General features: G+C 52.1%; 1 protein-coding gene across 1 annotated transcript in view; it reads left to right on the top strand.

The window, feature by feature from the left end:
* The window catches only part of WDFY2 (WD repeat and FYVE domain containing 2), a 180,506-nt gene extending 173,151 nt beyond the window's left edge, over positions 1-7,355 (top strand). The window contains exon 12 of the mRNA XM_045978127.1: positions 870-7,355. Coding sequence (XP_045834083.1) covers positions 870-899 — 30 coding nt within the window. The 3' untranslated portion in view covers positions 900-7,355. The remainder of the gene's footprint in view (positions 1-869) is intronic.
* The last annotated feature ends 9,078 nt before the right edge of the window (positions 7,356-16,433 follow it).

Genomic DNA, 16,433 nt, shown 5'->3' with positions numbered 1-16,433 from the left:
CGAGCAAGGCCCCGTGCCAGGGCCCTGGCCTCACACACCAAGATCAGACACGGCTCTTGGCTGCAGGGAGCACATTGTCTACGAGGGACGTGACTCTGGTCACGTGTTCAGCAGCCAAAGAGTGATACAGGCAAGAATTACCTTAAGAGCTCGGTAGAGGGAGATGGGGCTGCTAGAGATGGCTTCAGGAAGGAAGTGGGGTTTGAGCTGAGCCTTGAGTGAAAAGAAGGACTCGAATAAGCCAGCAAATAATAAACAAGATCTTTTCCCTATGAGATCAATTAATCCAGAAGGAGTCCTCCAGGGTCTGTCTGAGGACCGCGTTGGATGGATGTGGTACCCCAGCAGAGGCCCCGGACGGGAGGGGCCACAGCTGTGCCATGGGCTTGGCCCACTCTGGTCCCTTCTTGGAGGCACCAGCAGGATGTGGTGGTTAGAATAACCCCTTTCAAAGCCACTGGGGCCCTTGACTTTGAGCAAGTTTTAAAAATAAACTCTGGGAGCCTTGGACCCTTGATTTTTGAAAATGGTACATCTTGGAAGACTGGACAAGAGAAGGTCTGGAAGGGACACAGCACATCCCTGGGGCCCACAGGGAGCCTGATAGACGCTCATTCTCTTGTCCCAAAAGGGAATCTGATCTGTCAGATTCTGCACTCGCCGGATGAAAATTCCCCACGGCCATGGTTTTAAAGTCTACATTAAACATTTTCATGGCAAAATACCATTTTATAGATGTAGAAATCACGTTAGTGTAGTACTTAGTTGCGTGGCTAATTAAAAGGTCACTTGTATTCAATCATAAGGGCTCTTAATCCTCAACACAAGGGAATTTCAGTTCCTCCTGTGTTTTCTGTTCCTTTCCACAGTTATGGGATATGACCCCAGTCGTGTCTTGATGGCACTCCAGGTATCAGAAAGATAGTATTTACTCAAGAAGCCGTCGTTGGAATCCGCATCATGACTGGAGCTGTCAGCAGACACGTGAGAGTCTGAGAGAAACTCGCGAGCCGGGCTGAGTTGGCATGGGACCTAGGGAGTGGACACTGGCGAGGGGACTCTTTCAACCAGCTCATACAATAGAAAAGAAGATATTTTTTTAACAAATGGTTTATACACTCTGGCCGTGCTGCATTGTTCTGAGCGTACTGAAAACTCTGTGTGGGGTCTTTACTTGGTATGTGTTTCTCACTTCCTTTTCATTGTCGCTTCCTGTGTTGGAGAGATGAGGGAGGCATCTGTTAGGGGTATTTTTGGTCGTTATAAAGTCGTTTCCATGTTTCCTTCACTTGGGCACATATTCTGTGTTCGGCGTCCTTTTCCTCTCTCTGTGTCGCCTCCCCTCCTCTTCATGTCCGCCTGTGTCCGTATTTCTCTTTACACTCTGGATTCTCAGTGTTTGTGCTTTCGCAGACCTCCTCTTTGGCTGAGAGATTCAGGAAGCCATTCGTGTGGGTTTTCCGACTGACTGCTTGAATCACCCAAAGAGTAGTCCATTTGGAAGGTCTAACTCGTTCCTGTTCAGGCTGAGTAGACGCGACCTTGTGCTTCTGCCTCAGTTTTCTGTCTTTGCTGCGAGAAAGCTGCTCCCGACCCCTGTCCTCACAGAAGCAGACGATTGTAGCTCAGAGCTCCAACTCACAGTGCCTGGATCATTTCTCCTTCCGTTGGAGCCTTCTGAGCCTTTTATGTTTTCATGTGATTCGTGTAGCTCTTCCTCAGTGTTCAAAACAAACCCAACAAAACAAAAAAATGCAAACCCCATGTCCTTCAGAAAAAAGCGTCTTTAACATGTGTCTGTCCACGTGACATCACCTCTGAATTTGAATGTGCTCCTTCCTGCGAGAGTATATCCTGCTCTACTCCTCACCATCTGTATTTTCTTCCCCTTCAAAAACTAGATATTTAAAGATTTTTATCTTTGCGTATTTTAGCAGAACACTTTGCACACTTCCATACTAAAACTCTGTGATCTGAGACATAAAAGGTACCAAGTCCTACAGCTCATACTGGGTTCCGGGAGGGGGATATTAAAAAGAAAGAAAAGAAAAAAGAGGGCTTTAGAAAATGAACCCGAAGAATTCTGATTTTAAGGGAATCCAGTCAAACTTGATAAAGTGAAATATTCTTGTGCGTAGTGACTCAACTCAGAATGTTGAAGTCCTTTTTACAAATCTTACTTTCACCTGTTTGCAGCAGGTGTGTGCCATGAGCCTGCCCCGTTGTGTGCATTTTACACATCCCACCTCATTCACCCTCTCCTGTCAGGGGCGTCAGGGGACCCCCGAGTCTCTTGAGGATCACCAGGTTCAATTAAGCCTTGCGGAGAAACAGGCCAGTTACTTGCCCTTCGCTATCCAAGCCGTCCCCATTATCTTGTTCACTCCTGATTTGATAGGTTTTTGGCAGTGGTGTTGAAATGCTTCCAATTTCTCTTTCTCTCTCTTTTTTGTTTTTGGAAACCCGTTTTTTTCCCCCCCTCATGATTATTAATTACTTTTCTTTCCACCTGAAAAAGTACTACCCACCATACTTCTGTCCTCTGACCCGTGTGCTCCCAGGGCTGGGGCTTCCGAGAGATGGCTCTGTTGCTACGCCCTGGGGAGGACAGTGGGTGTGCCCCGTGCAGCCCTGGTACATGGCAGCCTGTGTGTCACCTGAGCCATCAGACCAGCTCAGGTGACCACAGTCTAAGGTTGGATACGCGCGTGTACTTATTCGCGCATGGAAGCCATTACCACTTGTCACTTCGCTGTCGCCTTCCGCTCTCCCCCTGCTTTTCATCAGTCAGAGCTGTTAGAACTAAGCTGAGTCTTGTCTGCATGATTGTGAGAGAGCTTTAAAAAGGGAATGAAATTTAAAATATTGAAATACCTGTTTCGTAGCTTACTAGTGGAACTTGGAGCCACGTGCCAAGTTGTACATAACAGAGCACCGTGTGTGGGAAACGAGTAATGGAAATGAATTGCTCCGTTTTCCCTTTCCGAAGTTCAGAGTGTGGCCTGTATACGGAGAGGGAGACCGCGTCAGGGAGACCGTGGAGCAGTGCCCAGCGAGCCTGATGTGGATCTGCCTTAGGTCTGGAGGAGCTCGCACACCCCACTGGGGCAGCTGATTGTCCCTGCTGGGTCATGCATGTCCACCGAGGTTGCTCTGGGCTGGACCCCGCCCTTCACTACAGCCCCCTCCCCCTCCCCAGTCCTGCCCCCACAGAGCTGCTCCGAAGCTGAAACCACTTGACACCTCATTAGTGATGAGAGTCACGATCAGAAACCACAGAGACATCATAGTATCCCCTGCTCTGCCCTTTCCTTTCTCCTTATCTGTGTGGGTGCTTGACTTTGTTAAGAAGTACTTAGCAAAGCAGTGGTGTGTGTGTTTATGATACTGTGCATTCTTGAGTTTTATGAGGAATGTCGCCACCATTTTTTGTAACTCACGGAGAGAGAGGTGCTGGTGTCGCATGTCTTCCCCGCATCGTATGGAGTGGAGGCTTCACTTGTTGGGAGTGAAAGCTGGCACCAGCACTTGGCTTTTCTCCTGGCCGGGTTCACGGTCATAGTTCTTGTTTTGCCCTCTTGCAGTTGCACTTTACATATATTTTTGCTCTGTTACTTCAGCGGCTCTGGCAAGTAATGCCTAACATGGCCATGTCGGGGAAGTGGCGGGGCTGCCCATCTCATGTGCAGACTTGCTCTGCATTCCGTAGGATAAAACCGATCACAGGCTTTCGGTTTCTCCAAAGAAATGATGTTACTGGAAACTTTCACGGCCTGGGTTTGTGTGCGCAGTAGCTAAGGTGGTTTTAAATTAAGTACTTGGAATTGCATGTCTTTATAATCAGTCAATGACGTTTTTCTCATTTGATGGTTTCAATTATTCAAGGAATCATAGAATCACAAAACTGGAAGGGATCTTCGGAGATCTAGAATGTTCCAAGCAGAAAACATTTGGTCATCCCAGGCTGTCAGATATAGCTGAGGTGTCAACAGGAGAATCTAAAAGATTTAAAGAATTTTCCAGGAACACGTAGTTTTGGACATTAACTACTGATGGCATGACTAGGATGAGTGTCCTCTAGGCAGTTCTCAGGAATCAGGCCTGATCCTCTTACAGGGGAATCTGACACTTCTTTTGGCCCCAGCCCTGTTTCTGAGGGGGTGGGTACTATGCAATGACGCAATTCTTGCAGGACCTGGTCAGCGTAAACTCCTTCCTAGACTCTTCCTCATGGAATCCACCCCCACCCCACCCAACAATGCAGGTGGAAATCTAAGGGCATTGACATTTCACCTTCCCCTGTTTGTCTGAAGGCCGGCCTCGAGCCAACCTCTGAGTCTACAGCCTTTGCTTTTCTTAGGGAACATCACCTATTCATGGTTCGAGATTCATTTTTTTAAAAGCATAATTTATTTTTGCTTAACAATCAATTTTTAAAGCCTGGACATTGACTTTTAAGTAAAGGGATCACTCTAAACTCTGTCCCAAAGTTATTGGACATAAATAGTCATGAAACAAGATGCCTTTGATTTTGCTTTTTTAATAGTTTAACTGTATATAGTGATACCTCATTCACCAAGATATGTATTTTAAAGCAAAAGCACTTCGCCAATACAGTCTTTTTCTGTCCTTTAAAATAATGGTAAATTTTAACTGACAGTGGACATCTATGAAGTTGATTGGGAAACACAGAAATTAAGTCCATTTTAAACACAGAATCCTCCAGATGATCGTCTGGCGTGTAGCCCACTTCAGCCATTTGTGAACCGTCTGTCACGAGCCAGGCTCTGAACTAGTCCGTGGGGGGCTGGGGCCCATTCCCTGTCCTGGGCAGAGGCCACTCGGGGGAGTGGATGGGTTACGTCGCGTGGGGTCCATTCAGTGATAGAAGTGTGTGCGGGGCCCACCCCAGGAGTTGTGCACACAGTGCCCGTCCCCCAGCAGAAAGGACTTCTGAGCCGAGGAGTAAAGTTGTGGTTAGAGTGAGTCCAGTAGGGAAATGACTTGCAGGCTGCCGAAACAGAAACAAAGGCCTACGGTCTGGCATCAGTCTGGTACACCGAGGCCACAAGTGTTTGGAGTTGCCAGAGGGTATCAAGTGCTCGGCCGAATTCCTGGGGCCTGAGCTCTTGTCACTATGGCGGGGGGCTGCTGTGCGGGGTTCCCCATGACCTCAGAGGGAGGCAGCACGAGGAGCACCATGAAGAGATTCCCTCGGAGTTTGAGAATTGGGTTTTCCTGCAGCTGACTGAGGCTAGTATCTAAGTTTTTTGTTGTGGTTTGCCTTTAGAAAGACCTGGGGTTATGGGAGGTTATCTTAATATGACCCATGGCAACTAAGTTTTGAACTTTCTGGAGGCACGGCCCCGCCCCGGAGACCGTGAGGTGGATCTGGAGGCCCCCACACGCGTGGACTTCGCCTGGGAGAGTTTACTGCTAATTTTCCCGTGACACAGGTGGGCCAGGCTCAGCTGCTCCCCTTTGAGAAAGGAAAGACCATGACAGGTGGTAGGAGACTGTTCTAGACAACTTCAACATCACAGGACTACACAGAGCCAAGCCCGTTGGTGCCTAAGCAGGCGGCTGCCCTCCATTTCCCCACGGGCCGAAATCATTCTTGCGACTCGTGGGTCTTCTAAGGACAATGTGGGAAACAGGCTACATCCGCATCGTAGTGCCTCTCGCCACATGCGAGAGAACGTTTTTCTCAGGCCAGAGGCTGTGGAAGAGGCTCAGGCAGCGCCCCCTCCGAGACCTGGCTCTGGCCAGCAGGGGCGGCCCAGCACCCCCCCCCCCCACAAGGCTTGGCACTTTCTGGTTCTTGCCATTCCTTCCATTTGCCTTTTTCTTTCACTGCCCAACTCTCCTATGTGCATAACTTGATAATTCAGGAATATCCGTGTTCATTTTTCACCTTCAACTCAATTTCATAACCAAGAATTATATACATACCAACCCTCAGGGGTTTTAGTCTGTAATTTTGCCTTTAAACATGATCCTTTCCACTGAGAAGCCTGTTTACACCTAACACACAAAAGCAGTCTCCAAGAATATGATCTGTCCAAGATCAGAGTGGGATCCCTCCTTTGTGTTTCACATGCCGGGGAGCATTGTTCCTGTTGGAGCAGACAGTCGGTAGTCGTCGTCAGAGATGCGGGAGGGCGGCTAAAGCCTGGAGGAGGGACTGAACTGGGCGGTGGTTCTTGGGACCCCTCCAGTCCTGTGATGCTGTCATTCCACGAATGTTTAATGTTGGACTAGTGGCTGACTTAACTCCTGACAGGCAGGCGAATAGGATCGGGAGGTCTTTGTGTTCTTTCTCATCAAGGAAATTGCTTTCTGCATTTTTCCATCTAAAGTTCTGGAAAAGATGGCAAAGGTGGACGTTGGTCTTGGTACCACCTCACTAAAAAATAAGATACCTCAACATGTTCACCTTGGCGACTTAATAACGGTAGCTGGCTGACTTGGGAGAGAAAGTGGCGGGGAACCGCAGGTTGGTTTCAAGGTTAGATTGAGAATCTGACCTTGATATTTTTTTCTCCTGGTTCTCTGGGAATCCGAAGAGGGTGAACTCGAATACAAAAAGGGACAGTGGTCTGCAAAACCTGTTTCGTTTACTTGCACGTTTTTTTCCCTCCCATTTGAGTAGATGGCAGCCTTAGGTCAGTAGCAGTCACCCATATGGAGTACAGACCAGACACTTGTGTCACTGATAACCGTGGTACCCTTCATACAGTTGTGTTGGGCACCATTTGCCTTGCTTTTTAAATGATTTTTTTTTCATGTACTGTCTTTTCACAAAAGAAAATCTTTATCTGAAAAGTACAAAAACTGTTATTAACTGGACAACGGGGAAGGTGCTAGCCCTCCGCTCGTGCCTGCCTACCTGCTGCCGTTCCTAACCAGGGCAGCGGACTCTTCCATGCTGCATGCCGTCCGTCTGGGGCCCCCGTAGAACCTGGCTGCAGCAGGCATGTTACTTCATGGATATCTTTTTCTTTCTTTTTGAAATGAGATTCCCCAAGGGGTCAGGTTGAGAATGTCATGAGCCCGAAGCCGGAACAGATTTCTCAAATGCGATTCCCGCAGAACCCTTCCGGCCTCGCCATGCTCTCTGTCCCTGGAGACATTGACATTGACTTCCTGACTGAGCAGGTGGACTGAGCAAGACTGCTTACAATGTTAAGATGCCTGTATCCAGTTCTACGTTCCAATGCTGCTGATGTTGTGAATGTTTTTAAACTCTGCTCACATTCTCACTGTGTTCCATCTAACTGAAATATGCCTGTGGCCGTTACCAATGTAGAAGACTCTCAATGCAAAGTTGCCTCCACGGTTTAAAATAAATCTCTGTGGAAACCTTCGTGTAGCCCTCGTGCCGTCATTGTTGTCGTCAAGCTGAGACACATACACCACAACAGTTCTGCCTTGGTGTTCCCCTGCCGAGGGAAGGCAAGTCTCCGGGCCGCTCCTGCACCTGACGGTCTAGAGCCTAGGGAGAACCGTGGTCTGGCGAGACTTCGCACCCAGCAAATGGGCTGTGGCCGTGTGGTCCTCTTCATTCTCTTGATCTTGCACATAAGGCTGCTCTAACTGTAGTTAATAAACTTTCCAACTGAGGAGAAAGGACTTCAGGGCAAATGCAGCTAGGAGAAACCTCTCCAAAAACTCGGGAAGCCTATTTTATGGATAGGAAAACAGGTGAGAAGAAAACAGTGGCTTGCATGGCACTGAACAGACAGTGAGTGGGGGAGCTGGGGTGCCCTTCATAACACAGCCTATGGGACGGGGGCCCCCTCCCTCCCAGCCCTTTTGTGCCAACATACCCTACCCACACCCCACACTCCAGAGGCCCCACTTTCTTTCGAAAAGGGGAATGCAGTCAAATGTAGCCGAAAGTCACTGCCTTTCCAGGCAGACGCACCCAGAAAAACCCCCTTCCTTGGCTGACAGCCTGGACCTGAGCAACTCTGAGGAACTGCCCGCCTGGTTCTTCTCCACCGTGGATGACGAGTGAGGGTGGTTTCGCTCTGAGCCCCAGGCATGGAGGTAGATACTCCTACGTCTGCTGATTTTGCTACAACTTTGCCGTCATTAGGAGGTAAAACGGTATAATTTAGAGGTTTTTTCCAAACTAGCACTAGCATGCCAGGTGCATTATTGAAGCCACTCCTCATCTTAAGCCGATAAATTTGTTTATGTAAATACGCACTGTCCCTAGGGCCACGCGGGACACAGGACAGAGGCAGCGTGGGGCCCTGTCTTGGAGTACAGAGGTGTACAGCTCACTTGCACATGTCCCTCTTCCCACCCTGCTTCCCTCAAACCAACAACGTAGGCTGATCTTGAACCCAGAATTTTTAAGAAAACCACATTCTCAAATAAAGGAGAGATTCATACAGGAAGAAAAACAGAAAGCAAAACAAAACAAAAAAACCTGCCACAGAAGCTAAAGGTCAGGGCCCCGGGCACATTTATTTTAAAATAGAAGTTCCCAGTCCACCGAAGTTCTCGTAGCTACAGTGGCATGTGCAGGAGGAAGGAGAAGAGATGTCTGCTCAGTGGCCCTTGGCCCACACCTTCTCTGCCCCCGAGCTGCGGCTGGCCTGTCTTCTTCTTAGACCTCTGAGCCAGCTCTTCTGGGATTTCTATCAATTCTCCTCTCCGGCTAGTGAGGACGGTGTTCTAGCAAGAGGCAAGTATGTGGAACCAGTTTCTGACCTAACAGTGAGGGGCACGCGCAGCTGTGGGAAGGGCAGCTCCCCGACTGGCCGTGGCCTGCGGGCTCTGAGGGCCTCAGGTCAATCAGGTCACCCATGTCACTCCCACCCTCCAGGGGCCCCCGCGGGCATCAGGTGCTGTCCCTGCCCTCAAGGGCCCACATGGATGAGGGTCCTGACGTGCTGCAGGTGGGAGACTGAGCAGGGGAGAACGAGGAGTCAAGCGGAGTTTGACTGACTCGGACGGATGCAGGGGCTGAGGGAGAGTCTCCAGACAGGGGCGTGGCTGGGGTGGGGGTGGGGGGATGCTGTGGATGGTGGGAGTGCGACGTGTTCAGGAACTGGCAGGTGGTAGCCAGGGGAGAGAAGCAACCATCCTCAGGGCCGCCGGATCACCAGAGCCTCAAGCAAGAGCGGTTCTCCATAATGGCCGAAGATCCAGAGAGCAGACCCTGGCTTCCACCCGAGGTCAAGTGTTCTCTGGTGCCCTCTCCTCCCGGCGCGGCTCCTCTCCCAGAGCTTGTCCCTTGGGACTCTGCCCAGCTAGAGAAGAAAACCTGAACGGATAACAGCCGCCAGAAATAGAAAAGCAGAGTCATGGCTCACTCGCTTCGCGGGGCTGCTTTGGACAGATCTCATTCCCTGGGGTACGGTCAGCTTCCCAGATGGCCTTTCACCTCCCAGGGCGGATCACCTTTAGCCAGGGCGTGTGGGTCCTGGCCTCGTCCAGGACTCTGAGGACGGGGATCACAACCGGAGGACCTCCGTTCTCCGGGGACCCACTGAGTTCAGAAAGAGAAGAAACGGGGGGTATAAAATTCAGGGAGGCACTTTACAAAACCCACCCCAACAGGCAAAGGACCGTCTCACCAGCAAAGCCTGGGTACAGTCCCACCCTACCCTGAGTTTCATGGAGGGGAGGGTCCACCTCGAGAGGCCCCCAGCCCAAGTTAGAGAAAGAGGGTTCATAGACAGGAAGTCCCCTTGAAAGAATCTGCTGAAGTGTGCGGGGTGGCGGGGGCAAGGCCAGCCACAGCACGCTGTCCACCCCTCGTGCCCCAGAGCACACCCACCCTTGAACCTTGCGTGGAATCTTCGTACTGACAGCCTCACAGCTGTGAGAAGACACAGCATTCTCAAGGGAAGAGATTGGGTGTAATTCGCTTCTTTTTACTACCAGTACTTCTAATAAATAATACAAAGGAATGTGATCGTACACACCTCCCTTTCTCTGCAAAACAGCATCTAGCCAAGCTGCTTGGTTCCAGAGATTCTTCCTACAAAGCCCTGGAGGTGTCGCCCCTCCGCCTGGGTGGAAAGTGCTGCTCAGCTAAGCCGGGAGTGTGTTGGGTCCTGTGTCCTCCGGGCCCTGGGACATGGGCACCCGTGCCAGCCCAGCCCGAGAGCAAGATCCCCTCGGAGTCCCTCGCCCCTCTGCGCGCTAGGACACAGGGTCTCCCTCCAGTGCTGGGAGGGCCCCACTGGAGGCCTAGGGGCATTAAACATTCAGACTCCTGCCTCTTGGGTTAGCTATCTCGCTCAAATGAGTCTGGCCTCTCTCAGGATCCCGGCGGATGGTTTCTTGGATTGCTTAAGTGTTTTCTTCTTTTCAGGGAGGACTATAAGAAGAAGGGAAAGAGCTTTACTTCTGCTGCCAAGCCGCTCTGCCTCATCCTCCCACCCCCATCCCGGCCCCAGGCTATACAGAGTTTCCTCACCTAGTTTCACCCCTCCCAACCCCCCACCCCTGCCCCAGGCCCCAGGGCTGGCTGCAGGATGCAACCCCCTTTGCCCCCAGACCTGGGGGAAACACAGCGTCTCTGCAGTGAGCACACTGGGAAACAAAATCTTGTTCTCTTGTGAAGCCAATGAAAGAAACGAAACCAGAGTAAACATTTGAGAGCTGTAATGAGATCAGAGGATTATAGAGATAGAAAGGATCATATAATCTGGGGGCCTTATTTTTTAAATGAAAAACAAAACTTCCTTCTTTTCACAGAAGCAATACTTACTTGTTTATTATGGAAGAATGAGGAGATACTGATGAGCAAAGAGAAGGCATTTGAAGCCTTCTGTTGTCCCACTCGTGGAGGACAAGCATCCGTGTGCTCAGGCCCCTGCCCAGCCCCCCTGCTCCCCCCCAGGCCTCCAAGTCCACAGATGGGCTGCCTGCACCCAGAAGCTCCGCTGGTGCTCTGTGACCTGTGGGCGACAGACGGCAAACTGTAGGTCCAGGTGGTGGGCTTCCTAGCACAGATTTTATAAGCACACAGGTTGATGTTGGCGTTGTCAGGATGATGTCCCTAGGGAGGAAAAAAGAGCCTGGGGGCTCTCCATGGCCTGGTGGCACGGGTAGGCAGAGCCAAGCAAGTCTTGCTTAGGCAGGGAGAAGAACTGAGAAGCCGGTCTCCCAGCATGCTTGACCTGAGCCTCTCCCGGTGTGTGTGCTTCCCTGAGAACATCCCCCTTGCATTTAGAACAGGATATGCAAAGCTTCTCGGATCCGTGCAGCAGAGGGCGAATCTGTGCCAAGTCTCCCAAGCCAGGTCTCGGAGGGACGCTCCACAGCACCAACATGCCTTTTTCTATGGGGTTGTGGGTGTAGCAAACATCAGATCATAAGGCATGTACAGTTTTGGAGCCGGATCTCTTCATTTAATGATATAGAGCAGACAGCTTTCCTTTCCCACAGACATTTATCTACGACAGAGTTTTCAGGTTTGAACAGATTTCTTGTACAGGTGTTCCATAATCTATTACCTCCCTCTCCTCTCACTAGTGCTGTGACGAGAACCTCGTTTTTCAGATCTTTAATTATTTCTTAGGATGAACTCCAAGGATATCTATCCAAATGTTGCGCTTCTAACAAACTGGCTTTCGGAAAAGGGGCAGCAATGTTGGAGAGTGTTGCAGAGATTGCTGTGGGGGGGCCCATGGGGACAGGGCAGCCTCTGGGCTTTGTTCCCAGGCTGTAGATGGGCGACAGCAGTGCCCCCCCCCCCGCCACGGGGGCCGTGAGGACACAGGCACTGTATCCAGCTGGCACGTCCGGGGGTGGGGGCATGGGGTGTCTGCTGTGACCGCAGCTGGGTTTAGTTGCCTTGTTTGGGGAGGAGGCCTGTCCTCTTTGAAAGCTTGTCATAGAGTTGGGAAGGGCAGATCCCTAACAGAGTTCTGCTCCCCTTCTCTGCTGTTGCCAGGCTTCCAGATAATCGTTATCTCCTTAGGCATTATTACTTCCCTGTCCCCAGGTCCCATCGCTCTCCTGTTGACTTCCCTGGGCCCCTGTTCATGCCTCTTGGACATGGAATGCCAGCATTTACCAGCCCCCTTGACCACCAGGCCACTGTGGTCAGGAGGGCTGGCAGAGGAAGGGGTACCCCAGCTGCTCCCCCCGCACTGCCCCCCACCCCCCACCATGCACAATGCAAACCAGACAAAAGCTCTGCTTCTGAAGCTGAGGTTTCTCCCTTTCTAGTCCCAACGTGCCCCTCTTAAATGGAAATGAAGCGATTCCCCAGTCCTCATTACGCTGGTTTTAGGTCATTCCTGGGGAGATTCAATCCTGTGGCTGCTCAGATATTTTTAGATGAGCCGTAAGCTGCGTGGAAATTAAAGGCTGCGACCTCCCCACCGCGATGAGCCCTGGATGGCCAGTGCCCTCGGGCCCACCACTCCAGCAGCAGCCCCCGCAGCCTCTGCACAAGGATGGGCAGCCGGAGAGGGGAAGGTGCCAGGTGCCCTTCGGTGCCAGGCAAGGGAGCTGGCTGGGGACACATACAAGCAGCTCTCACGCAGCCCCAGGTGGGACAGCAGTGTGCGCGGATTGCGCCCTCCTGATCGGGCCTTTACGGGCATCTCAGTGGAACCCAGCGCTGCACCACAGCCCCTTCTCAGGAGGTGGAAGGAGCTAAAAGAACACTGGTGATGATGCGGAGGAGCATGCTGCATGCTGCCTGGGGCCTCTTGAGCCCCTGCCCATGTCATTAGCGCCCAGACCTGCCCCTTTCCCAAGTGGATCGTGCCCCTCCGTTCTTTGCTGTACACACCCTGGGCGAGGGCAGGGGCTGCCCCGCTGGCTGTCAGAGCTCAGGCCCCAGCGCAGGCTGGCACAGAGCACGTGTCCATTCATATGTGAATTAACTCCTGCCTTAGAGTGTGGGACCCGTACTGGAGATGCTTGGAATCACGTCACCCCCACCCACGTGAGCCTCAGTGGCATCACAGCTATTGCCCAATCCCGGGGCAGCTTGCTCATGCTTTGGGAAGAGCTCCATCTGGGCCTCTTTTATGAGTGAGTGGTTTTCCCGCTCTTCCAAACATCAGGATTTTGAGTCCTGGGAAATAATCTACCAGGACTGGTCTGCAGGTCAGTGAACAAAAGTGGGGCCATACTCAGGGCGCACAGAGGGCAGAAGTCAAGATGGGGGGGAGCACCCGGCAAGACAGCCTTCACAGACTATCAACACCAACAGCAGGGAGGCTGATGGGCGCTTCAACCCCATCAACAACTTCACAAGTTCAACAACTTCACACATGACAATGGAGCCCCACTGGGTGAACTTAAGGGCGAGAACGTCAATGCGGAAGTTCTAGATCAGGTGTTTAGAAATCATGGTCACACCTGACGTATGGCAGCATGACCATACTTCGGATCAGGTAAGAGATCGGGACTTTTGCCTTTCATTCTTCCAGAATGGACTGTGCACCCCTTCACAGTGAGCCCAGGGACCCCAGCGTTGCTCCTGTGACCTCTGTCGCCGGTGAGCCTAGGGCAGCCCACAGGAGAGGGGAGTGACCTGCCATCCTTATTCCCTCTGAGCTGGGAGGGCAGGGCCAGGGCCAGGGCACCTCCACTGGGCTCCCTCCCGTTTGGGGGTCACCACCCCTCACCAATCATCACCCTCTTTGTGGGTGGGCCTGAGAAACACCAAGAAGAGAGGTGTCAGCTTTTGGAGCTTCTCCCAGAAGCATCACGAAACCCCCCACCCCAGTCCCCCAGTCTGAGCACAGCCATGACTGACCCCTCCAGAGGACTCCCTCTTGGCCAGGGAACTTTCCAGGTGCTGCTGTCAACTGCTAAGATCCAGATTAATGTGTATCCCAGCATAAGCAACGCAGATGCATCCTCTAAGCTGTGGAAGTGAGAGGTCTGAAATCAAGGTGTCAGCGGAGCTGTGTTCCTTCTGGAAGTGTGAGGGGAGAATCTGTGCCTTGCCTTCTCTAGCTTCCGGAGGCCACTTGCTTTCCTTGGTTTGTGGCTGCAGCACCCTGATGACCTTCTTCCAGCCCCACGTCTCCTCCCCTGCCTCTGGGTCTCCTGCCTTCCTCTTATAAGGCCCTTGTGATGCTACTGGGCCCACCTGGATAGTCCAGGTTACTCTCCCTGTCTCAGTTTCACTTCTGCAGGGTCTCCTCCTGCCATGGAAAGGCAACATAGTCATTGGCTCCAGGCATGAGGACATGGACATGAGGGGTGGGGTCAGCGGTCCTTCTTCTACCTACTAAGGCAGAGAAAGGGCAGTGTCGGTAAATTGCCTTTTTCCTAGTTTCTCTGATTTGGGTCATTTTAACCCATTAGGAGGGAACCGGCCCCATTATCCTGTCCCCACACCTCCTCCATCTGAGCAGCATGTCCTCCAGGGGCGCCCCCGCCCACCCCTGACCTCCATGCCTTCCCCAGCGCCCCCTGCTCTTCAGAAGCCTCCCTTCCCCACGCTCTGCCCGCTCTCAGGTGACACTGCGGCAAAGCCCTCGGTGAGGCCTGGGGTCTCTAACGCGGTGCGTGTAGGTCCCGCCGCCCTTTTGGGCTGGAATCCGTAGGCAACGCGTGGGCGGCACCACCCGGCCGTGACCCGAGGCTGGAGCAGAGGAGGCGAAGGTGCTCTTCGGCGCGGGCTTCCGGCAAGGCTCTGCCGCCCAAACGAGCCCTGGGGAGCTCCAGTCCACGGGTCAGGAGCTCCTGAGGCGTGTGTCCCGGGGAAGAAGCACCGGGCTGACCCTCATCTTGGCCTCCCAGCCGTCACCAGCTCCTCTCTGGACCGGCGCCTCCAGGCTGGCGCGCCACGGCCTGCTTGCAGGTGACCAGAGAGAAGGCCCCTGGGCCCACCGGACAGAGTTGGGCTTTCCCTGCGGATGGGGACCACATGCCCCCCTCCCCGTTTTGGACAGTTGGGGCAGCAAATGTAGGACCACCGACTTCCCAGCAGGGACAACAATCAAACCTACAAAACCTCCCAAGAGGTCACGTCACGGCTCTGGCGTCTTGTTCTTCCCGCAACGTAGGGATCGGGGCAGTCGCGAGAATATCCACACCGAGGAGGCGGAGCGGGCGGGAAGCCGACTGTGCCGTGGGGCCCCGCCTCCCGGGGAGCCCGAGGAGGGGTGGGCAGGTGGCCCTGGAGGAGTGGTAAGCGGCCACCTGTGCTGCGGGCTCCCCCAGCCCCCACCCGGAGGGTTTCCAAGTCCAAATGCTGTAAGTAGTTTGGTGATGCTAACCCCTCCGTTCTCTGGCCCCATGAGACTGTCCTCCCCCAGAACCGGAGCCTCCTGGCCGGAGAGGAAGAGGTGTCCACACTATAGGGAGGGGACACGCCAGCTGCTGCACGGTCTACGAGCCCATAGCGCGGAGAAGAAGTTGATACAGGCATGTACGTTTGTTACGTCTGGTCTGCACGCAGAGAAGTACGAGGAAATAAGACATTTAGGTCCCAAGGGTGGGATGAAGTGAAACATCGTCTTCCTTCGCTATCCATTTCTGCACCGTGTGACTTGGAATCTTTTACAATGGAGCATATGATTCTATGATTATTTCTGTTATCATAAAATATATATATGTAACATTTTCTAACAAAATGAGAAAAATACTGTTGAAGTGTACCTGACCTGGAGAGAGATTCACAATATACAGACTAAGAAATTACAACACAGCAGGAACAACAGAATCCCATTTTTTTGTGAGGGAAGGTGTCGAAACAGGAAATATCTCCAAGGATGCTATTTTGGTGCACTAAAATATTTAAAATGCTCATCTTTGAATGATGGAACTATTATTTGTATGTCCTATGCCTTCTGTATTTTTAATTTTTTTAAAGTTTTTATAATTTTTTAAAGATGTATTTATTTGAGAGAGTACACAGGTGCACGCGCATGTGTGGGGGAGGGGCAGAGGGAGAGAATCTTTCAAGCAGGCTCCCTGCTGAGCGAGGAGCCTGAAATGGGGCTCAGTCCCATGACCCATGAGATCATGACCTGAGCCAAAAAAAAACAGTCGAATATTTAGCCCACTGAGCCACCCAGGCGCCCCTTCTATCTGTATTTTATTTTATAATTTTATTATTTTTGACGTGAGGTGGGAAACAAGCAAGGGTTCCAAGTGGCAGGGCCCTGGGCTCTTTTGTGGGCCGCGGCTGGGAGTTTCTGCTTGTCCAGTTCTACCTGCCGCTGCCAGTGCCTGGCTCAGCGCCCGAGCCCACAGGAGAGACCTGGCACGACAGACAAGGCCCTGGAGGACACTCAGAGCCTGGATCAGGCCCCTACCATCGGTGTGACCGTGGGCAAGTCACTGTAGCAATTTCAGCCTTGGTTTCTTTACTTGTAGAAGGGAGATCAGAGCTGGCCAGCCCCCTCCCCGGATCAAAGGAGTTTGCGGCCCGAGAACAACGTGTGTGCAGACTGGGAAGCTCCCAGGGCATGTGCATTGTAGTTATT

This window comes from Meles meles, chromosome 14 (assembly GCF_922984935.1).
Source record: "Meles meles chromosome 14, mMelMel3.1 paternal haplotype, whole genome shotgun sequence".
Lineage (NCBI taxonomy): Eukaryota > Metazoa > Chordata > Mammalia > Carnivora > Mustelidae > Meles > Meles meles.
The sequence above is the reverse complement of the archived record's forward strand: the minus strand, read 5'-3'. Positions and strand labels throughout refer to the sequence as shown.